Genomic DNA, 27,838 nt, shown 5'->3' on the forward strand with positions numbered 1-27,838 from the left:
AAATAATGCAACCTCGCGAGTAACTTGCATTTTAGAACTGTTTGCAAGAACAAAAAAGCTTGCATGTGCATTTTTTTACCATTCCTTAAAAGGTATTCTACACTAAAGTTAAGTAACATAAGTAGTAAATATCAAAAATTAAAATACCGCTAAGTAAATATATTTTATAGAATGTAAAAATCAAGGCATATTTAAAAATTATTTTAATGTATATTTTTAATGTTAGCTGCGTATGAATGCGTTATCAATAGTTCATTTTAAAGTTTAAAAAATATCGTTTTATTTTCGTGAAAATTCACTACATATACTTTTTTGATATCTACATTTGCTTTTTGTATTTATGTGTTCATGTTTGCGTGCATAGTGTATACACGTATATACTGTCGTGTGTGTATTTCTTCCTCCTTCTTAGCATGCCTTTGTTGCGTAGTGGTCAGCACGCTCGGCGCGTATTCGAGAGATCCAGCGAAGGCGTTGCTCATTATTCATCACTCCTGCTTCAAAAAAAAAAAAAAATCCTAATGTCTCTACAGCGTAAAATTACGAGAATTTGTCAATTATGTCTATTTTTACCAACAATATTGAACCGAAGGTACTAATTATGTTGCCCAAAAATTATGCAAATATTGAGAGTCGAATACGTAAGTGTACACGGGAGTGTCTGCGGAGCTGTGATTGTCGGGGGGAAATAAGCGCACAAGGATGTTTCGGATATTTTCTAGACGTATACTGCTATGCTCCTTCTAAAATGTTTGTAATTTTGCTGTTGGTTTGTATATGACGTAAATGCGAAGAAAGTAATGCTTAATAATAAAGCTAAAAAGACAAAAAAAGGGGGGGATAGCAGGAGTGAGTATAACAGCACGCTTGTAAATTGGGAGCCTTGCGAGAACGTAAAAAACCTTAATAAACCCTTTTGGGCGACCGTTTAAATTTGAAACCTTGCAGATTTTTATTTTTATTTTTTAAATTGCCGTTACTATTTTTTTGAACAGGTATACCATTCGTTTGCGTGGGTTCATGGTTGCTGCTGATGGCATTATATTTGGACCGACCGTGCTGGAAAGGTTATGGACACTCACCATTCGTTTGGTTCATCACCGGGCCCATGATCGTCGCTCTTGTGGTACGTAACTGTATGCATAATATAAATTCGAATAAAAAAGAATTTATAAAATTCTTGAGCTTATTTTAATGTGTTGTTAGCTATATTTACAAATGTTCTTATCAAGATAATTTATGCATCTATAGAATATTTTTGTACATTAACATTGATAGAAATCATCATTCAAATCAGAAGTAGATATATTCTTTGCACTAGTTAAATATATTTTTCGAGTAGCCGTTTGCATGGCTTGCCGCTTACAACAGTTATTTTTAAAATGAGAAAAATATGTAATTATTTTAATAATCCTAGCTGATGTAATTTCATGAGTTTACAGAGTATGTTTCCACATTTTTCGAAAGATTTCAATAAAGAAGTTTTAAAAAAGCAAATATTTTAGTATAAAACTTTTTGGCAACGGCTTATTATTTTAAATGAGGAATACCGTCTGCCGTTTTTAAATTTATTATTCTTTCAAAGTGTCCTGTAAGTTGGAAGATATGTTTTTGAGTATTCTGAACAGAAATAATCCTATTCTGTAAATCAAAAACTTTCTAAAATGCATGGTATTAAAATTGCATTTTAGAATTGTTAATGAGAAAGGAGAATACAGTCAAGCGTTATTTTTCAGTGGTAAAGAAACTCCAAGCGAATAACCAAAAACGGTGCGTACTAAAAAAGTTTCTAAAGTTAAATCAATGATAAAAGAGAAAATCCGCCAACGCAAAAGAAGTCGACTGCAAATCTGTAAATGCATCTGGTAGCAGCAATAAATAAAATAATAAACCAAGGTTTACAAATCCTACATTAAAATGTGTGCACCACATGACTTCCTTGTACGGAATATTAAATTATACGCATTTTTATCTCAATTTACTTCAGGTGATTGTCAGGGGCCTTGCGGGAATTTTCGCCAACACATCCGCTAGTTAGGACACTATCGAGTGGGCCTAATTCCGGGGTGTTGGACTCCTATATTCAGGGCGCAGGATTTTGATTTTCGATGCGAAGATGGATGCAGTGCTAGGTGCAGTGAAAGCGCAGATTAGTGAGCTCGACCATGTCAAAGAGCAAAATGGAGAATTCACTGACAAAGAAGGCAAACTTTACACATTCTTGCATAGTCTTGTTGATATGTTGAAAGTGTTTAATGAACAAATTAATCATGAAAAAGGAAACACTAACGAAAACACTAATATCTTAGTGGATATTAGAAATACGAGTCCAACTTTAGAGGATAATGATAGGGGCAGAAGCCCAATCAAGATTAATGATTTCTCACACCTAAACTCAGAGAATGAAAAAACGCTTGATCAAGGAACTAGTTCAGAAGACGAAACACAAAACAGGCGTAGAGGAGCTCAAACTGTAAGGACTAGAAATCACAGAGTGCAGTATAAAAAGCAAAAGATAAGTGATAGTCAAGTTATCCCGTCCAATGTCACCACTGCTTCAGATAAAAATGCACAATCAAGCACAGATAGCTCAGTTACTAAAATCACAGAGCAAATTGATAAAACTCATATAGATAATCAAGATATGGACACAAATGATGCAAATAGTGTTCAAAATGACACTACAAATATTGCTAAAACCTCAAATAATAGCCCTGCTAAAAATGCCCCATAGAAACCAGTAAAACTTTTTATGGGTACCCATAAGATTTTATGGGTTTTTATTGACTTTTACTGGTTTCTGTTGGTCTCTGTGGGTTTTTCTTACTGGTTTCAAAATGACCCATAGAAACCAGTAAAACTTTCTACTGGTACCTATAGAATTTTTGATGGTCTCTACTGACTTTTACTGGTTTCTATTGATCTCTGAGGGTTTTTCTTACTAGTATCACTTGACACCCATACAACCAACATCAATGGCAGAACTTTGTACTCGTTTGTATAGGTTTATATTGACTTTTACTGGTTTTCTTACTGGTATCAATATAATAATAAATCTTCTGTTGGTTTATATGGGTTTATGCTATTTTTTTATCTGACGTTAATAGACTTCTTGTAAACAATAAAATTAACAGAATGAAAATATGATCTCTTTAAGACCATCAGAGTAACCTGGAAACGCAGGTGGTCGTTTTAGAGAGGGTTTTTACTAAATATGCTTATTTATTTGATTTAAAAATTGTTTTTCGGAAACAATAACAGTAATCATATACCCCACACACAACGAGGTCTCTCTAAGGCGACCAGCCGCAAATAAAAAAATCATCTGTGAAATTGGTCGCCTTAGAGAGGTGATGCTCAATACCAATATATACTCACGTTCTCAGAGATACGGTTATCTTTTAGAGGCGGTCGTCTTAGGGAGATTGCATCTACGGAATGAATCTCTCTAAGGCGACCAGCCACACTAGCAGAATTTTCTTTGTGAATGGTCGCCTTACAGAGGGAATATTCAATGCCAAAGTATACTTATGTTTTCAGAAATACTGGTCTCTTTCAGAGGCGGTCGTCTTAGGGAGGTGGTTTTTGCTACGAGTTGGTTCTCTGAATACACACACATAAGCACTTACATTTCTGATATTACAAATAAACACCGGTATCAACGAACATCTCTTTAACGCAAACAAGTTCATTCACAATCGCAAAACTTTTCTCTCTGTTAACGCTGACGTGAAGAAAAAAATTCCCCCTCCCTCCCCCACTCTCAGAAGTTTCCCAAACAAGCAATATGGCGCCGCCCTAGTTATTGTTGTGCGATGGTGGTGTTATTTTCTTCGTGGTTGTAGTAATGCAATATATTATTTACTATGCTTTACTGTATTACAAATTTTACTATGTTTTACTGTTTAGAAATTAATAATAAATAATAAAATACCAGCACTGACTATGAATATACCACTAAAGCCATGCACGTGTAATCGTGTCTAATGTTTTAGAGAACGTTGCTGATAACTGACTAGTTGTGAAATGGAGTTTCTGAGCGTGAAATTGATTTTCCATCTTTACTTTTATCCTGAAAAACAATGTGCTTAAAGACTGAAAAGTGATAATTTCAGACTTTATAATTTGGTTCAGTGATCAGATGCAGAAATATAGTTTTTGCATTCTACTGAAATTGTATTTTGGAAAATTTATTTTTTTGATTACAGTTTAGAAATACTTTTTTAAAGCTTGTTCATGTAGATGCTTTATCATTTGAATATTATGTACTAATAAATTTGAGCATACCTTACTTAAAAATGATCTTGCATGATTCAATTTTCAATTTTTCGACTAATGTGATGTGGCCGAGCAAAAAGAATACTTTTTTACGTTTTAAAAAATGTACTAATTATATTTCTCTAGCAAAAAAGGTAAGTTTTATTAATGAAATAAACATTGAAATATTTAATGTGTTTATTACTTATTGAATGGGGTAGACAAGACATACAAGCTTAAGGAATCTTTTTTTCCACTACTAAAATTATGTAAAAATTTAGATGATCATAGTAGCTTACATTGTTTTTTCTTTCTGGTCTATTTTTCTTTACAAGTATGAGACTAGAACCACATTTTTACATTAAATATTTTGTGCTATTTTATTAAAACACATATAATCAGTTTTATGCATACTTTAATTTTCATTATTATTTGTTTGATGAAGAAAATTTCAAATGTGTTTTTCATAAATTGCTTTTGAAATAGAAATAGATTTGTGAATAAGATTTATGTAATATTAAATGTACTAGTTTTGGGAGTATAAAAAGTGAATTATTTATTTGAAAAAAAATTACATTAAGTTGAAACCTCATATAGTGGTTATTTTCTTAAATGACCACCTCTGGTAATGGCACATTTGTCAGGACAATAATTAAATAACAGGACTTAAAAAAATCACTCATAGTTTTGTCAGGCTACAGGAAACTGCCATTATCTTGAATTGTGGAGTTGATTGTTTTAGAAACGTTTTGCTGTATAATCAATTGACTTCGGTGTAGTAATTTTTACGTGGGTATGAATTTTGCAGAGGTAATTGAAAGTTTTTACGAGACAATTAAAACCAAAGCTTTTCGGATCATGAGTCTTATAAGGGCACTGTTATAGCATTGCTTTCAAGTATAGTTAGAGTAATATTTAAACATTATTTTCGGAAGCACTTCCACAGAGAATCCGGTTGCTCTCTGTGGATGAAAACCCATATAAATAAATCTTCTGTACAGCCTTATACAAATGCAGTTAAAATTACTGTCATTACAACTAAGCGAATATAGCTACATTTACAAAAAGTTATTATTGCTAAACACTGCACTATATAAATTTCATTTGGCATTGTAATTTCAGAAAATGCTCAGCATGAGGTATTTTTATATTATATAATCTACTGTCAAAAACATTAGCTACCTTTTCAGTACTTTAAATTTTACTCTTTAGAATTTTTATGGTTCAAAATAGTATTTCTATACATTTTCTAAAGTATTCTTTCTACAATAGAAATCTAAATAACTTACACCTAAAACACTGGCTAAATTTATTCCAATAATGCATCACTTTAATTAAATTTATGTTCCTTTGAGATGATATATGAAAAACCTTGTGTAATAATAAATTATTAATATATATAGGTAAATGGTATTTTTATATATTTTTTCGGGTAAAGTGCATAATCGCCTACTTAATTATTTGGTACTTTTTACTAAAGTAAAAAGAATTGGATTTTTGTCAATTTTCCTTTGACTTTTTAAGTGAAAATAGGTCGATGTGTACCTGGATAAAGTCAAAGGAGTGCGCAATGACATTTTTGTGCAATTCTGGGATTTTTTTTAAGTGAAAATACATCGATGTGTACATGGATTCCGAGTATGTGCAATTCTAAAAAACACTCCAAGCAGTGGGCGATTCTACACTTTCCCCATTTTTCTATAGGAATTTAGTTTCATTAAATTAGTTATTTAGTATAATTATGTGTATATGATTATATTCATACTTATTCACATAAATGGAATTTTTACAGCACGAAAGTTGATCTTTTTTACATCAAGAACTACATATAGTATAAATACCCATTATATTATAAATTTTATTTATATAAAATCTGTGGAAGATTATATAGCACTAAAAGTGAGATACGGAATAAAACATTATACGCTATGAGATATTTCCTTAATTCCCGAACTGTGCGTTGAGAATTGGTATTTGTTGAGACTTGTAAATTTTTTAAAATTCGTTTTGTTACAATATAATTTTTTGGGGGTATTATTAAATTTATTATATGTTATCTTCATGTTTCATTTATCTTTTGAGAGATACAGGTAACATTCAAAGTATTGTAATAAGGAGTCGACACAGTGTTTGTATATTATTATGGTTAATCTTTGGATTATGGTAACTTGGCGATTTTTTGGCGAAAATTTGGCGACCAACCCTTCTACAGCAACCGGCTAGTTTTTGTTTGGACGCCATTTGTATTTGTTTTCATAAAGGCATTTTTTTTTTAACTCAACATTTTTTCCCAAGAATCTGCTAGCTGAATTACGCTTATGCTAGAACTTTTATGGAACAAAAGTGCTTAATCATGACGAAGATTAGGTGTGAAATTGGGACAAAGTGCAGAATCGCCCACTGCTTGCCGCGTTTTTAAGAATTGCACATACACGGTATCATCCATGTACACGTCGACCTATTTTCACTTAAAAAAAATCTCAGAATTCCACAAAAATGGCATTGCGCACACTCTTGATTTTATCCATGTACACTGCTAAAGTCCTAGCTAGTAACCTTTATCGCCTTACCAAAATGTCGCCAAACTACCTGTTACCATATTCTAAAGATTAGCCATTATTATTTCTTCACTACATTATATTCTAGGATTCATCCTTTCTTCCACGCAAAACATCTATGTGTATGCGTGTCATAATAAACTGTAGGGTGTTACTATCAGTGGTAAGCGAGCCTTAAGGGGATAGCAAGTATGCTAAATTTGAACTCTATGTTAAGTTTCTAATTTGCAAGTCCCGTATTCTTTTTGCTTGCTTGTTAATAATGTTTCTTTTCCTGAAAATTTGGGTTTCTTCTAATTTTGTTTTTTAATTTGGTTTAGTGCATTGTAGGTAACTTAAAAATTAAGCAGATGCTAGAAAGTACCATCCTTTGGCAATACATTTCTCATTAGGTATCAAATTGTTAAACAAGCTGATGTGATTAAATACAATTGTTTAATTTCCCAATTAAAGAACTGAAATACAAATATATGCAGTGAGATACTATATGTATATATTTATAATGAAATCAATAATATATATACAATCAAAGTAATGATTCACAACCATCAAATGAAATGATATGTATATATATATATATATATATATATATATATATATATATATGTAATAGATTCTGTAGTCGAATACAAGCAGTTGAATCTGTAATGAACAGCAAGAATTTTGACGGCTTAGGGATGTTGAAACTCCAATCCAAAATGAATAAGAAATTTGGCAGTCGAGGTAGATTTAATTCAACTTTTCTTTCAGCGAATATGTTGCAACCACAAACAAGTTGGCACATTATTTATGTCTATTCCAAAAATTAACATTTTTGATAAATGTGTAGTAAGAAACAAGGAGCAGGCAGACTGCAATCCAGCTAGGCCAAAGCGTAAAAAGCAAATACGTTATGTTAAGGGTGAAATCTTAATTCAGACCGAGTTAATTTTGGTCCTCGATGCATTTTTACTCGTATTTGATAGTTAATACTGCTATAAAATTACTATTGGCTGTTTGAGCTTTAGTTCCTTTTACAACATCAAATTATGTAAGAGTCATATGACATGAATTAATCTCGAAGTGATGCAGTGCAGAGAGATTACTGTTTTTAGAATAGAGAAGGAAAATTAATTTTATGCTGCTAATTTAATCTTTTGCTTATTCCTTATTTTTCTTACATATATATATATGTACATATATCATTCGATGGTTGTGAATCATGACTTTGGTTATTATCTTTCTCTTCATTTTATTTTCAAAATTATATAAAGGTAGTTTAAATTTTGTAAAGAGAATTTATACAAATATTTTGTAATATGTTTATAGATATTGACGTGCATTAAGGACAGGGGCTCGTAGGCTTCTAGATATTTAAAAATTTTTATTTTTGAATTTTATTTAAAATTACTTTACATGCTTTCTCAGCCATTTATATATTACAGTACTAATTTCAGTGCTAATTATGTACATTTCAGTGCTAATTATGTATTTCTGCTGGTTTATGTTTTTATGGAAATTTGATTTACAGTTCTATTTTTGTGTATTGTTTTTTATAGGGATTCTGTATATAAATACCCGTGGAAATTTGGCCAATTGATATGCATATAAAGTTCTGATTTTTGGCTATGGTTTTTTACTGGGATTTTGTTTATAGTGCCTACAGTTCTACAGGTTTCTACAGAGATTTGGCCTACTCGTATCCGTACAATTGTACAGGTTTCTGTTTATAGGTATTTGGCCTACAGGTACCCGTACAGCCATGCAGGTTTCTTTCTATGGGTGTTTACGGGTATTTGGCCTACGGGTACCCGTACAACCGTACGGGTTTCTTTTTATGGGTTTTTACGGGGATTTGGTCTACGGGTTCGGGTTTCTTTCTATGGGTTTTTACGGGGATTTGGCGTACGGGTACCCGTACAGTTGTACGGGTTTCTGTCTATGGGTTTTTACGGGGATTTGGCCTATGGGTACCCGCAGAGCTGTACGGGTACCCGTAGGCCAATTCCCCGTAAAAAATTTTTATGGGTTTCTACGGGGCATTTTTAGCAGGGAGTGTAAATTCATCTCGTACTAAAATCCCACCCATTACTCTCAGGGAGACTGATTTGAACTGGGGAGAAATTAGTAAAATTTTTCACAGAAATAAATTAAATTTTTTCGGTCGACAAATTCCAGATGGAATTAAAGTTATTGCAGAATCCCCCGATGATTACAGGGGTATGGTAAAAATCTTAAATGATCTAGGAGTTGAACATCACTCATTTAAACTACCAGAAGAGCGCAACTTAAAAGTTGTAGTGAGAGGACTAACTTACAGAACTCCAATTGAGGATATTAAAAGAGATCTTGTAGAATTACACTACAAAGTAGAGGATGTTAAACAGATGACCCGCTGCAGGGAGGGTATTGTCACAAAACTACCTCTGTTCATTATCACGTTGCCTAAGTCGGAAGACTCAAAGAAGATTTATCATGAGCAATTTCTTTGTGACATGAAAACTAAAATCCAAGAGTATAAAGGACGTCAGGGCCCCTTGCAGTGCTTCCGATGTCAAGGCTTTACGCATACTCAGGAAGGCTGCAAATTTCCTCCAAAATGTGTCCGATGTGCTATGGATCATTTCTCTCGAGATTGTCCTGATAAAGGAAAACCAGATGTACCATTATGCTGCGTAAACTGGGGAAAAGAACATAGTCAAGTTTTCGCGGTTACGAAAGGTTCCCTAAACCAAAAATAGTCAAGGAGAAAGTTTTCATCAACAGAGTTGTAGAAAATAAATCTTATGCGAAGGCTCTCTCAGCTGGAATCTATCAAGAACAACTCACCGAGGCTAAAAAAGTCTTCGCTGATCTGGCGGAATTGGTGACCGTCATCAAAAGCGCAGGCTTCCAACTTACTCAACAGGTCAAACAGTTATCGCAAATAAATCAAGAGAACATTCCCTCCAAATCTTCTAACAATGAGGAAAAATAGGAATTTAAAAGCGCCTTTAAACGTGATGATATGGAATGCTTCTAGCATTCATGGAAAATTATTGGAACTCACCGATTTTATTCAAAACAGTGATGTTGACATTGCTATGGTAACAGAGACACAGGCAAATCCTCGTATTAGTATTAACATAATGAATTTCAGATGCTATCGCACAGATAGACTCAGTCACCGTGATGGGGGGAGCGATATATGTAAAGAACTCTCTCCAATCATGCATGATTAAGCAGTACAAAAATAATGGACAAGAGTATGTCACTGTCTCCGTGTTTCTTCAAGGTTATGGAAACACTTATTTCACAGCTTTCTATAACCCACCCAGATACCCTTTAGAAGCTGAATTATTAAAGGACATCTTATTCACAAATCTTCCTGTTATATTAGCAGGTGATTTTAATGCGAAACATGAGGAATGGAACTGTCGTAAAACAAACGCAAATGGAGAACAACTCTTTGAATTTATAAACAACGAACCTGTTTATTTCTTTGCGCCTGAGGAATACACTTATCTTGCACACGACCGGAACAGAGGGGACATTCTTGATCTACTACTTACCTCCACTTCAATTCCAGTATATCTTGAAGTTGTTAATGATCTAAGCTCGGATCATTTACCTGTAATGGCCACACTTGGAATCCTAAAAGACAAAACGACGCAGGAGAAAAAGATTACAGACTGGAAGCAGTATAATCTGATCTTAAATAATAGTACCTTCCTGAACACAGCTTTAAGAACCAAGCAGGACATAGACTTAGCTGTGCACCTGTTTACTAACAGTATCATTTAATGCAGTCAATACTGCCACCAAGAACATTCCCATTAAACAGACATCTGGAAGACTTCCCCCCCACATCAAAGATAAAATCAGAGAAAGAAATAGATTAAGGAAAGCCTGGAATCGAACATGGAACCCGAGTACTAAAACGGAAATTAATAGACTGAATCGTGACATCAAGCAATCAATTCATCAGCTCAGAAATGACCTTTGGGATGAAAAATCATGAATTTTAATGAACCAGACAATGCGTTCTGGTCATTTGTCAGAAATCTAAAAGGAAAGGCTGTAGCGAACAAACCACTTCACTTCAATAATAGCGTGGCTCTCACTAATAAAGAAAAAGCAAATGCCTTTGCAGAACATTTTGAAAATCAGTTTAAACCGAATGAGCGTCCTTGTGACACAGACTTCGCTTATGATGTAAGATACTGCATTAATGACTGGTTTACCTCGCAGGAGGACTTAGAAGACAATCTGGAACTCACCTCTCCACACGAAATCCAAGAAATCACAAGGAAACTAAAAAACAGGAAGGCACCGGCCTATGATGCAATAACCAACCTAGCGATCAAGAACTTACCGAAAAATTGTATCGCAAGGTTATGCCAGTATTTTAAATGCTTGCTTAACTATCAGATACTTTCCGCTTGCCTGGAAAAGAGCCAAAATGATTGTCTTACCCAAAGCCGGCAAGGTTACCACTCGCCCAGAAGGATTTAGACCTATCAGTTTGCTTCCCGTTTTGGGGAAAATTTTTGAACGCATCATTTATCATAGAATCCATCCATACTTAGAGAAACTACCAGAGACGTGGCCAAAGCCTTTGACCGCGTCTGGCATGAGGGTCTAATTTTCAAGCTCCGTTCCCTTGGCTTCACCAAAACTTTAACGTGTCTCATCTACTCATTCCTGAAAGGCAGAAGTTTTCATGTTTCTATTGGAAATGAGATTTCTGAAGTCAAACGAATTCACGCCGGCGTCCCGCAAGGGTCAATTTTAGGTCCGATCTTATATCTATTCTTTGTGACTGACTTCCCTAAAACAGGCTTTAACTACAATTACTTCATTGGCTGTTATGCAGATGATACGGCGCTTAGAAAAGAAGGTATATTTGGAGATTTCATGAAAAGACCTTCTGTCTGGAAATTACGTTAATGTCTCTCAAAAAGACTGATAATTTTTATAAAAATGAGAAAATTGTGTACTTATTTCAATGAATCCAGTTAGTGTAATTTCACATGCTCAGTTAGTAATTTATAATAACAATTGAACTACTATTATAATTTTATTTATAATACTAATTCATTACTATTTTAATTAAAATTATAATAGTAATAACGAAATGCGTTTATTACTTCTAAATCGTATAGTTTTTTATGTAAGTTCGCTGCTAGGCAAAGGCGCAAAAACCGTAACCTTAAAGCTGAAACGCACCAATAAGAAACAGGCATTCCGTTTTTAATGCTTTCTTTCTCCAAACCGTACTTCTCGGCATTTACAGAATGTTCATTTTATTAGTTTAATCACTTGTTTATCACCGTTCATGTTCGTTGTGCATTTTATTTTCAAATGTGTTAAAAACGCAGAACCCAATGCACTGGTAATAAACCTAAAAACCTTCGGTTTCCTTAGAAGAAAAGTTGCAGATAGTTAATATTGTTGCGTGCGTACGAGTTCGTAATGGATTGAATGCATACAGAACTGATGATCGCTTGATAAAATTTATTTTACCAAAAAGGAAGCACTTTGCATTTCTGGAACATTCCACAAAAGTACTGGTACAGCTATTATCAATATGACAGAGTACAATCAGTAGATACACTTATCAGTAGATAAAACTATCATAATCAGTAGATAAAACTATCATAATCAATAGATAAAAAATCAGTAGATAAAACTATTGGGATCATGAAACACAGCCCAATGCAAAGACCGAAGCTCGCGTGATCTCTCAATACAAAATTACATCTAAGAGATGGATGCAGTTACAGATAACGTATATTGATCAATTACAGTATCAATTTGTTATATAGGGATAGGACCTAAATGCGCCAAATGGTCGTCAAGTTTGGCTACTTTGGACCATTTCTCGCCAAATTAGCGAGATAGCTATATACCTCAGTGGTAAATAGACTTGCCCTATAATCTCATTTTTCCGACACAGCTTCATCTCTTTGAAGCGTTTCATGTTACATTATACGAAATATGCTGCAGTTTCACGTATATAATTTCACTAAAACTATTTGCGTATATACAGAAATTCTTGACAATATATATGAAAATGGAAAGATTATAGCAAAACGTTGGGGATATAAATATATTTTATTTGGACATCGAATAGAATAATGAAAAATAAATTTTCCATTGCAAGTGCACTTGAGTTGATCATGGCCAAGAAATGACTGGATCTGATTGATTTTAGGGATGAAAGAGCGCTTTCGCGAAAACTAGAAGCGAATGCCATTAGGTTTTCCGATAGAGCTTTGAACAAAGGTTTACAAGAGAATGCCGCATCAGTATCATTGAGCTCTTCAAGAATTTTAGCAGCCATATCCATCCCGGCATGTCTTAGCTACAACGCCATGTTATCATACGATACTGGATTCGGGAACGCTAAAAATGGATATTTCTGGTGAAATATGACACCCGAAGTTTTTCGTGATTACATACTTCCTTTACTTCCTACAAAAAAGTCAAAATGGAACGATACTATGTAAACATATGATAAACTGTGCGTGAAACAACCAGTATTGATTGAAAAGAGTAATTTATGTTAAATTAGTAGCACGTCTCATAACAAAATTATCCAATGTCCAAATATTAATACTAAAACTGTACTTCTCATATATATTAATATTTTTAGTTTAATATAAATAATATATATGAGAAGTCAAAATATAAATTTTTTGCCCGAAAGGACTTTCAGTTGCTTACTTTGCAGTTCGCAACAAAAATGGTTTTTTAATTTTGTGACTAACTTTAATTTAACCTAATACATTGATAAAAAATTCTAAATGACTTTTTTGTGATCTTTTCTATTTCTGATTAAAAGTATGAAAGGAAACGTTTTGAATTTTTTCAGAAAATTTTGGATCTGAATTAATTGCATCTTTACTGCTCACATTATACTTGAAACAAATGTATTTGAAAGCGTTTTCAGAAAATTTCAGAAAATTCAGAAAATTTTGGATCTGAATTAATTTTATCTGTATTGCTCACATTATACGTCAAACAAATGTATTTGAAAGAGTTTTGCATTTAGAATTTCCCATTTCTTTTTTGCAATATAAAGCAGCTTGGGAATATTTCCTAGAAAAATGTTTTTGGAAGGAGAAATTTCGCGAAGTCAGTTTATAAATCTAGCTCCATAATTCACAAGGGAATGGAGCTTTAGGGAATATCAAGTTGCTTAATGCAAGCTGTCGTCTGCTGTTGTACCAGCTTTGCTTGGTACACAAGAAATGTAATTAATGTTTCTCTTTTGTTGCTAGAATAACAATTTAAAGGAAAGAAAACTGATTTTTCTCTGCTCTGTGTCTGTTTTTATTTAATAGAAGACTCTCATCGCAAGCCGTCACATCTAACTCACAACAGAGCTCCTTCTTCTTTCGGCCAGTGTTAACAAAGACATCTTACTTGCTTTGACGTTGTTCATTGTCAAACGTATACTCAAATAATATATGAGAAGATTTTAAAGCTTCTCACACTTGCATCGCCAGAGTACAAAAAGCATTCAGTTGTTTAATCCGGTAATTACATTCATTAGGCTCGAATATGCATTGTAATAGTTGAACAAATATCTAAACCTTTTGATTTTTTAAGTAATAAAAGAAAAATCATGTTGGTCCATCCATAGTATTCTTTTATTAAAATTATATATGTATATATATAAAATAGGCTTTAGCTTTTTAGATTCCGCATCTTTATTCAATTCTCACCGCAAATAATTGTTCCTTTGGATGAAATTCTCCAAATAACATATTCAATAGTGATTTTATAAGGTTCCTATCTAGAATTTACATCTAAATGTGTGGAACCTGGAGAACTGGTAAGCGAATAATTGCTTTAGCGGAACAGAAACTAAAGACTTCATTAATTACCCTTTATTGCTCAAAATAAAGTTTACAGATGGCCCTTTCTCAGGACGTACAGAACAGACTCCACTTGGGCTTTAACACAAAAATACTGAGATCTGAAACTTAACTAAAAAGATATAGCCGAAGCTATCAAAATTCTACAGAAGTTGACCTCTTAAACTCTAACTAAACGACGAAGCTATCAAGGGCCTGAAATGCGGACGAGAGCATAGCAATAGCTTAGACAGAGTGTAGCCAAAAGACGAACGCATACTAGAGATCCAGTCAAAGTCTCTGGATCTCTAACGAAGTCAGTGGAACTTCGACTTTAAGTACTACTCTACCTTCATTTGCATTTAAAAAATTTGATTCTGGAAACACATTCTGGTAGGAAATTGTAAGCTGAATTTAGGAAAGTGGCTTTAACTAAAAATAACTGCTAACAACTTAAGATATAAACCTTACAATTTAAAAAAAGTAAAATTAAATTTAGACTTTCTACGTCATAACTGTTCTCACAAAGGGAAGACAAATGAGAAGAGCAACAGCAAGGTGTGGCAGCAGCAGTAGAAAAAAGCAGTCAGGCGAAAAATGGCGCGCACTCGTACTTCCTCCAGTACAGAGGAGAGGAAAAAGTTTTCGTACATTTTTTATCCATTCGTTTGGTATACTGATATTTTGCACAATAAATAACGTTCGCTGATTCTCAGGAAGTCTTTGATTGAGGGCTTCAACCATTATTTTGTCATTAAGTTTCAGACTGAATCCATATCATAGTTCTGCACGAAAATATCTGTCAATGTGGTTGAATTTGGAATTTTGTAATGCCTCAAAGTCATTAAAGGTAACAAGAGAAGTATGTATTAAATTTTTCCTTTAGTGTTAACCAATCGCCCTGTGAACCGGGGTCTATAATGGATTGTAAATTTTGTTGTCCAGTTTGGACATTAACTTTAAAATACACTCATTTTTACTTCCTTCTACGAAGTAAAAAGGAAGTATTATAATCGCGAAAAGTTTCAGGCAGCCTATTTCAAAGAAAATATCCATTTTGACCGCTAGCGAAGGCAATTTAACGATGTTTTTGCGTGATATCTGTACGTAAGGACAGAATAAAATACTCTTTTCCTCCAAAAAAATTATAAAACTGCTTTAAAATGAATTCTGAAGAGAATTTTTCGTGGCGTCTGTAAGTACGTACGTACGTACGTATCTCGCATACCTCAAAAACGAGTAGACTCAGAACGTTGAAATTTTGTATATAGGACTGCTAGAACATGTAGATGTGCACCTCGTATTTTGGTTGCAATCGGCTGCACCAAACGTATATAAATATATTTATATATATATCCACTTTGTTACCCGGCTGAGTGATCTGAGTTTCTTTACTCTTATATGTTTGTAAATTGTACATTTTTTGCTTTATAAATGATTGAATTATGTTGTTCTTATCTTCCGGTTAAGGTTTTTATGCCTTTAGTAAATCTGTAGGCAATATGTTTAGAATTTTCAACAATTTTAAAGTTAATCAAAACCGTGAAAAACAACCTTATATTTAGCGTAGGTATAATGAAACACTCAATCGATTTCGAGGGCAGCTAAAGGTCCCTCCTCATCAGGAGAAAGAAATACATAGAAAGAAGAAAATAGGAATCACAGAAACACGTGGTGCTTATCAGCACTGCACGTCGTTATAACTAGATTTTTAATCAGAGTTGCACTGGCCGCCTACTTTTACTGAGCCAGGCTGTCTGATCAAGCATAAAGAAATATTAGCGAAGTTAAAATAGGGAGCGAGGGGCAAATGCACATTACGCTCAAAATCTGAACTTCAAATAATGGAAATCAACCACTTTCTCTTCTAGTCTAATTTTAAAGTTGTTTAAGTGCCGCTAAGCCTAACAATATTTTTTATGGCGGCCATTCCTTGTTTACATTTGAAACAGCAGGATAGTGAATTTGTTGCCAATCTAGAGAAACTTAGCTTCGCAACAACAAAGATAAACGCCTTCATTTATTTTTGCGAATTAAATCATGCTTAATCCTGTCTGGAATTTTTTCGAGAAAATAAGTGTTTAAGATTTACTATATAATTTTTAATACAGATATTTTGAGTTTTTATGTATTTTTGCCTTGTCGCGAAGTGCGAACTGAATTAATTAAATGAGAAATACTCAATCGTCTGTGAAAAACTGTTTCTTTTTTGTTTTGGTTGCTCAATTTCTTTTATACATCGTGCTAGCTTTATTATAGTATTTGAATAGGACATGTGGCAACCATTAGATAATTCTTTAAATGATATAAATTTTGTGCATTCTGAATTATAATATGAACGAAATATAATACTGTTGAGTGAACCTAGCGCCAGACTGTCGCTATGGTAAACAAATAGAGTAAATTTTAAAGAATGCATATATTCTATTGTGGTTTATGCGCTGTCGGCGAAGTAGATTTAATTCAATCCAATAAGTTCAAATGAAATGCAAGAAAAAATGCGTATAATTTAATATTCCGTACAAGGAAGTCATGTGGTGGACACATCAGATTTTTTCTGTTCAGGTTTGGTCACTGTATTAGGATAACTTAAAGAAGGAACTGGTTGATAATTAAGTAAGGTTATTGAATTGTTTGCGGTCACACGTTTCTTAAATTTTGATAATAATATTGAAATAGTCTGCTATCTTACCTAGGCGGATTTTGCCTAAAATTCTGCCTGGGAGTAACAAATCGTTGACTACCATTTGCATTTGGTATTTATACTAGCGATTATATAACAGAATGTTCCCGAAAGTACTAGTGTAGGGAAAGATTCTAAAATGCGGAAAGTTAAATATAAGTTGCCTGTTCGCGCGGAGCAAATCCACCGTATTTTTTATACTTTACATAATTATATATATGAATGCGGGGCTTCGTTTAAAGAAACTTGTTTCAGCATGTCATGACTTTCTCCCGGAAACTAACCGAGCTTCAAACAGAGCTTAAATTCGGTCAGTGCCTAGTGAAGACTCCAATTATTCTGCAGTCGCGAGTTTCACCCAAAGTTAGAAGATTACTGAAATTTCGATTACGAAGAAGATGCCGAAAAGTTTTAAAGTTAATATATAAATATATTTGGAAACTTTGAATAAAAAATTCTAATGTTTCGCAGGTATGCTTATAAGGTATTTCTCCCTCTCCCCTAGCGTGCCTTCGTGGTGTAACGGTAGCACGCTGGGCCGGTATTCCAGAAGTCCGTGGTTCGATTCCCGGCGAAGGCGACGCTGGTTTTTCAATTCTCCTGTTTCCAAACATATACCTAGTGTCTCTACATGCTTAGAAATACATCTACTTAAAGATTATGGCAAAAATTCACAATTTTTTTCGACAATTTAAAAAAATTACTAAAACATACAAATTTTAAAAACAAATCAGAAAATAGTCATGAATTTTATTTGGACTGAGCCTGAATTTCGAATTTTGAATGAAGGAATCAAGTAAGTTTAATAAAAAAATAGATATTAATAAATATATATCATATTTAATTAACATTGAGGAGCTAAAGTTATAAGAGCTATTTTTTTTTTAATTACTCATTCGATTTTTACAAAAATTGGCACTTTGGCATAATTTGAGTCCTAGAATTTAAATATGGATAAAACAGGTATTTCTTTTTAAAAAAATTTCGATTTTGTGTCAAAAGGTGTATATTAGAACAATATTATGTATAAATCTATATATAAGTCGCACTTTAGAGAAATAAAAAATTTCGTCAGTCGTCCTAGTAAGACAAGAGATACAAAACTGTCTGCATCTCTCTTTTTTCCCCTCCCAAGGCATACTTTTGCATGATAACAGGTCTTGCTGATGAAATAAGAGTTACTTTTACTGCTATATGCGAAATGGCTTAAATGAATTAATTTCTTAAACGTTTTCCTTTTCAAAGAATGAAACGTAATTTTGAGTGATTAAAACTAGAAACTTTATATCTGAATCAATCAAAGTTAGTTAATTAACTTGCTTCTTATGCTTTAAATATTATAGCTTTAAGCTTTAATCAGCTTATTCCACGAAAGGAATATTAGACGACGTTAGCACTTGCTTTCATTAAATTTCCTCATTGTATGGTTTCGTATGATCCGGATTTGTGAAACTAATCCAACATCAATCTAATCATGTTAATTAAATGTGAAATGTTGTACAAGAAGAACAAAAGATTTAAGTAATTAAAGTTCCATGCTTTTCTTTTATTTTCATAATCAATAGTTAAATAGATCAAACTTCAAAGTTATTACTTGGCTGATCAAAAAGAAACCGGTCAATGACAACCTAATTTTGCGAAGGTAATTGGAATAATTCTTGTCTTTCTACTCTTCCATCTCTGATTAATTCTTTCTACATTTATACTGTGATGATATTGATTAAAGTATCTTTAGAATGTTACCTGAGTCTGTTAATTTAAGAATGTGCACAGGCTGTTTGCACATTTTTCAGACGATTTTGCTTTGCTATCAAAGAAAAAGTTTGCTTGGGAATTCTTCTTTTAACTGGAACTTTTATTTTTGAAAGTTACCATATGCTACTTTACTGTTTTGTTTTTATACAAAATGGCCCGTTTAAAGAAGCAGTGGATAAAAGATAATTTTTCTGATCTTTCCGAGGAGAATTATTCGTGTCTAGTTATTAAAAAACACTTTGATAGCCATGGTTTTTTATATCTACACTTACGATAGCTAATATTGCCAACAAGAAAATAAAAAAAAAAATCAGATTCTGGCTTCAAGGAAAATTTGTTCCAAATACACACCCAAGGAAAAAATAATGGAATGTGTTGAATGTTGCAAAGGTAAGATCTTTAACCTTAAAACAAACCCGCCAAGTGAAAGACAGTTGCAAAATCATTAAAATGCTCAGCGTCAGCTATAAGCAAAACGATTAATGCTCACTTAAATCTTAATAAAGCGAAAGAATACTTAGGTGCATCGTTTTTCTCCAAGATATATCTCCGAAGGCAGAATGCGTTTCAGAATTTTTTATGAGAAATATTTATCCTGACAAAAATGGAGATTTCTCCCTCGTCTGATGCGTTCCCGGCTGTCACCTTGATCACATCCGGAGGAGTAGGGACGACTTGCAGAAATTTAACAGTGGTTGCCTATTGCAGCGTGTATAATTGTCAAGAAAAAGCTGCTTGTAGTGCCTCATTTCACAAATTAGAATTTCTACATATTTTTATTTTTGAAATTGAGATTGATTTTTAAAAATTTAACATATTTATCAAGCATAATTAACGTTCCAAATAATTATAAAGATATTGCATGCTTTCAGGGCTGGATACCTTTTTTAGCTTTTCCTGTGCTATAAGGAAATTTGTAGCTACTTCTTTTAAAAAATAATATTTTAAATCTGAACTAATAGAAAATTTCAAACAAGCAATTTTCTATTGCAATTTTTATGCTTTTTATTGGTGTAAATAAGTAAAAAATACTAAAATATTTAAAAACGAATTTTTGAAAGTTGTGTTTAAAATTCTAAATTATGCTTCTTTTTTTAAATTATAGATGAGTATTATAGCACAATTTCTATAAAGGAATTTTATTTCAATTATGTTTCATAATACATCATAGTGATAAACACTTTTGACTCCTTAAAAATGTTTATACAATTAATTCTAATATTAAAATTGTATTTAACCGTAATAATTAATCTTGCTTGTATTTTATAGTGCTTATTTTTTAAATTTATTTTCAGTTCTGCATAATATTTTTTTTTATTTACTGTTATTTTAATTTATTAGCCCAAAGGGACTGTAGCCTAGAAAGGCTGTTAGCTTCGAAGCGGCATTGTGCGCTGTTTTACTATAAATGTCCGTGTCTCCTTGCAAATTGTTGTTACCAAATATTATCGCCCTGTATTATATTTAAAGAAATTAAATAATGAAGAATCTGCAGGAATGTATGTATATTACTCACACTGTGACTAAAATGAAGTTATCTAGAGCCATCAAATTCTGAATAATGTAATCCTCCACCCGAACATGGTCATCTGGACGGCCGAATTTCGAATTTCTTTTAATCTATTTCATATTTTGTAAACCTTTAATGATTTTTTTATTAACAAACTCAACGAGTTCAGGGACAGCAATGTACGGAAAATAACAGTTTTATCTCCAGTGCGGAAATTCTAAATATATGCTGTTGTAAAATGTATATGGTTTACGGGCGAAAAACATGATATTCAGTAAATATAGGTAACACACAAAACTTTAAAAAAAATGTTCCTTTTGGGCGTAATATAAAATCTGTTTGCTTCTAGATTTTATTTTACCTTTTTTTTCCCTTCATTACACTCAGAATATTTTATGCTCCGATTTTTTTAAATTACTAAAATAAATATCCCACTTTAACGTTAATAAGTTAATGATGATATAATCAAATAAATGATTGTTTTGTAATGTTATTATAGTTTTGAAAATTCACTGCCTGAAAATGGTCATTAAATTTAAAAAATATCAGATCATGTTTAATTTTACTTTATTTCAAAGCATCACGTACTATCAATCTTATTTAATTTTACGTTATTTGTGCGCAAAATTAAGTTCATAAATTTTGTGTTTAGAGTTTTTACCGTTTTACCAAAGTAAAGATGTTTGTACACGAATTACGCGTGAAAAAAATGCGCGAAATGCAGTAAAATGTGCTTTAATGAGATATGTTAAATCCTATTTGGAAAAAACTGTGGTTTTAATCATTTCATCACTATACAACGTATCACATTTAATAATTAAAAAGAGTTATATGTGATACAAGCGCCATAGGTTTCAGTGTTAAAGTAAACCATATCGTCCCTACTCTTTCTTGCCGACATGTCGGTGACGCGCGCCCCGCCCACTGGGTTAGTCTATCTCTTATAAGGTTCAATGATAGGATTCCTCCTCCGAAAGTGACGTAGTCGTGTTTTGAATGACGTCATGCATAGTTTCGTTTTATTGTGTGGTAACGATCCTATTATTATTTTTCAATGTTTTTTTTTTTTTTTTTTTTTTTTTTTTTTTTTGTGTGTCAACGGAATTTTTTTAATGTTTTATTTATTGTGGCAACGAACATATTTTTAGTCCAAAGGGATTTGAATCCCGAAGGACTATTAGTTTCGTTTTGGCATTTTGCGTCGGACTCATAAATGTCGGTTCACTTTTCAAACTGTTGCCACAAAATGTTAGAGTCCTGCATTATATTTGAAGAAATTAAATAATGAAAAATCTGCATAAATGTATGTATATTTCTCGTATTGTGATAAAACAACGGTACATAGAGTCATCGAATTTTGAATAACGTAATCCTCCAACGAATATGAGCATGTGAAAGACCAAATTTGAAATTTGAAATTTGTTTTATGATCGATTTCCTATTTTTTAAAACTTTGACGAATTTTTGATTAACAAACTCAAGGATTTCAAAGCGAGCAATGGCAACGTTGTGCAGAAAAAACATTTTTTATCTCCAGCGCGTGAGTCTCTGTATCGGAAATTCTAAAGATATGCTCGTTTTAAAACTATTTTGCGATATTGCTGTTGCACTGGATCTTATGGTTTAAGTGCGAGGAACATGATATTTAATAAAGAAAGGTAACACACAAAATGTTAAAAAACGCCCCTTTGGACGTAATTTAAAATCTGAAACATTTCAGATTTTTTTTTTTTTGTTGTTTGTTTGTTTGTTTGTTTTGTTTTGTGGCAATTTAATGCAACCGGTTACTACGCCTTCTCTTTACCCACAGTGCCATCAATCATACCTACATCAAGACTAAACTAGCAGCAACACGTACAAATCCGCTGTTAATTTCCTACAAAAAATGGAGTACGAAACGGGTGTCATACCTTTCACTCATATAGTTACTAAATCTCCTGTTGTATCCTCCATGGATTTTTGCCTTTTTTGACTTTCAAAGAGCGGATTGTCGAAATGTCCTCCTAGTTACCATCTTTGGACTTTGGAAAACTGTTCAAGAGGAATGCGATAAAAAACTTCTTCCGATACTAGAAAAAGCATTATTGTGTTCAAAATTACGATATAGAAAGATAGTGAAGAATAAGAATTATCAAATAGAACATCTGCAACACAAAAAGGTTTGGTAAAATAGCTCTATGAAAATTATCTAAAAGGTCTGCGAACAACATCTGTAGAGCAGCCTCTGCGATTTGGTTTGAGTGATTCAGAATGGAGACAATTTATTTCGGATTTGGGGCTTTGAAATTAAAGTTGTGTGCACCAAATACAAGGAGATGAAAGACTGTTGTTAAACTTCTTTTCCAATAGAAATCAAAGTTTTTCAAAGCACTTTGGCATGGTTCGTCTTCCTAGTGAAACAGATTCCAATCTTGTTGCAGATTTAAGGTATTTTTAAACAAATATCCTCTGCCAGTGTTTTCAAATCATCGCAATGAGAAACTTTAGTGACTGCTTGATCTGGTTGGCCAATTCTGTTTGCATTAACAGTTTCATGTTTATCATTATTCTCTTCATTATTTTTTTAAAGATTCTTCAGCGTCCTTTGGTTTTATAAAACTCTAATTACCCCATTTTGAGGTCTTTCTGCTTTATTTCAGAGCCGTAATTAGGACTAAAATTTATTGGCAAGGCTGGAGACATCGACCGTGCGTAGGCATTCAAATCGCAACGCAGTAAATGGAAATTCTTATTGACGAAATTGTAGTAAAACACTTAACGAGTTAAAATATTTTAAAGAATGTTCTGTACATGGTTCAAGTTGTGGGATAGGTGCATGAATGTCGAAGAATATTTCTTTGAAGTGTGTGTGTTGAGATCATTCGAATTTTTGAAGCTAGAAAACGGGAAAAAATAAACTGTATTTTCCCCAGGATTCGAACCGTAGAACTTCGAATTGCTAGCTGGGCGTGCTAATACTTCTATCATGAGAGCACGCCAGACGGAATCTTTTATATTCTCCTCAGCTTAAAGATTGACTTGTACGTAATTTAAAATCTGAAACCTTTCAGTTTTTGGGTTAGGCACGAGACCTGATCAAATAAATTTAAATAATGATGAGTTATTCACTAAATAATTTTAGTTCGGCGACATTATAGATACCACTGAGATTTTCGAAACTGATGACTTTAAAAAATTTGCTATTCCTTCCCGAGTATTCGAACCACTAACCAATGTTGCCAGAAATTTTTCAACTAATGTAGCAGGAGAAGAATCGAAAATTAGCAAAAACTAGCACATGACGTCAGTTATCACTTGATTTTGGGGACGTCATAATTACGTATGTTCATATGACCTCTGACGTTAGCACAAATTCAGTATTTTTGGAGTTATAAGTTACGGACTGTAATTCGAATCTTAATAGTTTTAATTATGTATCCTATCGTTCTGACCAAAATTTTAAAACTGTAGTGTTAATTATTCATTGTTTAGGTATTCATTTTTTACCAACTTGTCAGCAACTATGGTAGTGACTGCTATGAACTGTAAATTACACAAACTCGTAAGAAGGGTTTAAATCCCTTTTTATTCCACTTTAGAAATAACAGCTGCGTTCACTTGACGCTCACAAACTACGCCGACCCGGCGGTTTAACAAAAACAGAACTGTAAAACTCAAAATTAATGACAGGATGAATAAACAACTAGATCACTAGATCACCTACGAGGCTCTGAAATCGTAACTAACTTAACCGCGTTCTAAAATACAGCTGAGATTCAGCAAGCTTACTGATTAAGCAGTTGAAAGATTCAACGAACTGCCGAGATAGGCACACAGGCCGAAACGCGCGGTTCTTAAATTTCTACCTAGCAACCTTCACGTTCGCGATTTAAGAAGCACACTTACAAACTCGTTTCCCTTCTATTTAAACTCATTGGCAATTCTAGGGGAAAGTAAAGGCTTGACAGGAAAGATAGCTTAAAATAAATGTTAGTTAAAATAAATATAAAACCTACAAATTAATTCTCCATTGTTAGTCCAAAGAGCCAATTTGGCCTGAAGGACTATTATTTTCGTTTTGGCATTTTGCGTTGCTTCACTATAAATGTCCGATTCACTTTTCAAATTGTTGCCACCAAATATTACCGCCCTCTATTATATTTAAAGAAATTAAATAATGAAGAATCTGCATAAATGTATGTATGTTTCTCACATTATGATAAAACAACGGTACCTAAAGCCTTCCAATTTTGAATAACTTATGTTTCCATCGAATATGGGCATCTGGAAGCCCAAATTTGGAATTTATTTTATTATCGCTTTCATATTTTGTTAAACTTTAACAAATTTTTGATTAACAAACTCAAATTAAGGATTTCAAAGTGAACAATGGCAACGTTGTACAGAAAAAACATTTCCATCTCCAGCGCGCGAGACTGTGTATCGGAAATTCTAAAGATATGCTCATTTTAAATTTATTTTGCGATATTGTTGTTGAACTGAATTTTATGGTTTACGTGCGAAGAGCATAATATTTAGTAAATAAAGGTAACACACAAAACATTAAAAAAATGCCCCTTTGGACGTAATTTAAAACCTGAAACCCTTGTTTTTCATTTTTTTTTTTTTTTTTTTTTTTTTTTTTTTTTTTTTTTTGTTTAAATTATTTGTTCAAATGCATTGTTATGTGCTGCCGCAAGTTTAGACTATTACACTTTTTGTTCTAATTATTTTAAGTTGGCAGCTTTTTTCTCTTATTCATTATTATTTGCTTTATTTTAACGTTGTTTGTTAATGTTTTTCAGAGATCTTCCGTTCTCCTTGGTTGACTTAATTAATTTAATCAGATTCTAATTATTTCAAGTTCTTTTTAAATATAAATAATTTGTTTATTTATTTATTATAAATTATTTTTATTTCATACATTATTTTAACATATGTGCGTTTTACGATAGATTAAAAAATTTTTAAATCTCAAAAATTAGTGCAAGGAGATGATGGAGTAGCAAAAACTTCGCAAAATCGCATACACATAAATTTTACTCACACAGGTTTGTCAAAATTTAGCAAGTTTGAGAAATATCGTGCGATCTGGCAACACTGCCACCGGCATTTTATATCCAGTTGGATACGCTAATTATTTATATCAGTACAGCACGGGAGATTAAAGATTAAATCGGTTTAAATTAGGGTAAATTTTCAAAATTTATTTTGCTTTGATTTACTTCCTTTTTAGTCATTGTGTAGAGACATTAGGTTAATGGGAAGCAGGATAGATGAAAAATGAGCAACGCCTTCGCCGGGAATCGAACCACAGACCTCTGGACTCCGCGCCCAGCGTGCTGACCACTACACTACGAAGGCATGCTAAGAAGGCGGGAGAAATACCTTATAAATTTTATACAACAATTAGGGCAAAACTTAAGCGCTTTGCAGCAGTAATAATAATTACTGTATTAAATGCACTGATCTTCAGGAACAACATTTGGATTGTAATCTATGCTCTTCAATACGACAGTATGTATAATATTCTGATATTTAAAATGCTTCAGTTTTCTTCCTAAGAAAACGTAATTTTTCTAATGGCATTTGTTCAATAGTGATTAAGAGTTGCCGACAGGAGGCGCTGATAGCGCGTTATACTCTCGACCTACGTAATTTGAATTGAGTATTCTTTTCTTTTGTGTACTTACTGTAACAGATTTTACAGCTTTGTGATTGAGAATTTAAAATGTTTTGGAGCCAGATCGTTCCTCTACAGCAACAAAATGATTAATAAATATATAATAAAGTAAATATCTTTGTGATGATAATCTTTGTTATTAAATACAAAGTCAACCAGCTCCTGAGTAAAGTTCAAGTGGTCCGTCGAGAATCGAAGGTGAGCTCTCCCATTTTAACCTCTATTAAATTTGAAGAGTATAACTGTTATAAATATGGAAGCTCTAAAAACTAGGAAAGAGTGTTAAAAAGTTCACGCGGCATAAAGATAAAGTTGTTTCGTCATTAGATGTTTCAGATTCAGTTGCGTTGCAGCCATTTGAAACCAAAACTAATGAAATTTCTAACGAACTTAAATCTGTATTTTATTCAATTTTCGAAGCATGTAACTAGTATACGGTGCAGCCTTGGCGTGATTTTGAAAATTATCGCCAACACCAAAATTGATCCAAAGAACATCGCGATTTTGAAAATTATCGCCAACACCAAAAATGATCCAAAGAACGTCTATATACTATACACTATATACTATGTGTGTACATACATAATATATACTATATATAACTATATATATTCTTCGAATGACCTGTTTACTACTCATCGTACATGTCCCGTTTTTACTGCTCATCATAAAGTCGCCAAATCCCGTGTGCACCGGATATTAGGATTAAACCTAAATATGTTGAGGATAAAGAAGATACAGATGATATTGTTGATGAGCTGCTGTTGATGATTAAACGTAAATTAGTCGTATTTAAAAATAAGATGAACTCTGAACATTCTGTTTCACTGTGCCGAGTAATAATAATTCAAATGTGTTTGCTGATGTTACGTTACCGACGCTATCGGTACCGACATTCAATGGTAAAATAGAGAATTGGATAATGTTTAAAGATATGTTTAAAGCAAGAGTAATAGAAAACAAATCTATTTAGAGTAATGCAATGAGATTGCAATATTTAAAAGCTAGTTGTTAGGATGAAGCTCTGAGAGTAATACAGTCTATTTCTATATCGGATACAAATTTCGATATAGCTTGAAAACTTTTAGAAGATAGGCATTCGAATAAACGTGAGCTTCTAAATGCTCTAATAAAAAGCTTTTGAATCAGCCGAATATTAGCGAGACATCTAGTTCTATTCTAAATTTAATTGATGTAACGAACGAATGTATTCGAACTTTAAATATTTTAAACTACAAAGTAGAAAACTTATCGGAAATAATGATAGTATATTTAATAGTGGATAAGTTTGATAAATCGACTCGATATTGGTGGGAAAAAGAATTAAAAACTCGGAAGAATTTGGTACGATTGAACAACTACTTTCGTTTTACAAAGCCAAGCGAGAACGCTTCAAAATAGTAAAATAAAGGAGGTAAAAAAGAGTAATAATTCTCCACATAAAAAACTTACGAGTATGATATCCACTTCTAATACAAAAAAAAACATAATTTTGAAGTGTATAAAGTGCCGTGGTGAAGAATTCTATTCATTATATAAGTGTCCGGAATTTATAAATCTTTCTGTCAAGGACAGGTGTGAATTCGTGAA

The 27,838-nt window shown here is 32.9% G+C and overlaps 1 protein-coding gene and 1 non-coding gene across 3 annotated transcripts in view; one reads left to right on the plus strand and one right to left on the minus strand.

The window, feature by feature from the left end:
• The window catches only part of LOC118194085 (PDF receptor-like), a 583,685-nt gene that overhangs the window by 523,196 nt on the left and 32,651 nt on the right, over window positions 1-27,838 (plus strand). For both annotated transcript variants that reach the window (XM_085813435.1, XM_085813434.1), the window contains exon 7: window positions 996-1,126. In XM_085813435.1, coding sequence (XP_085669561.1) covers window positions 996-1,126 — 131 coding nt within the window. The remainder of the gene's footprint in view (window positions 1-995; window positions 1,127-27,838) is intronic.
• Window positions 25,857-25,929, minus strand: TRNAP-CGG (transfer RNA proline (anticodon CGG)). Its single transcript has one exon. It is a non-coding gene; the product is annotated as a tRNA-Pro (tRNA).

This window comes from Stegodyphus dumicola, chromosome 3 (assembly GCF_044657685.1).
Source record: "Stegodyphus dumicola isolate Sdum_Otavi_A_Nest chromosome 3, ASM4465768v1".
Lineage (NCBI taxonomy): Eukaryota > Metazoa > Arthropoda > Arachnida > Araneae > Eresidae > Stegodyphus > Stegodyphus dumicola.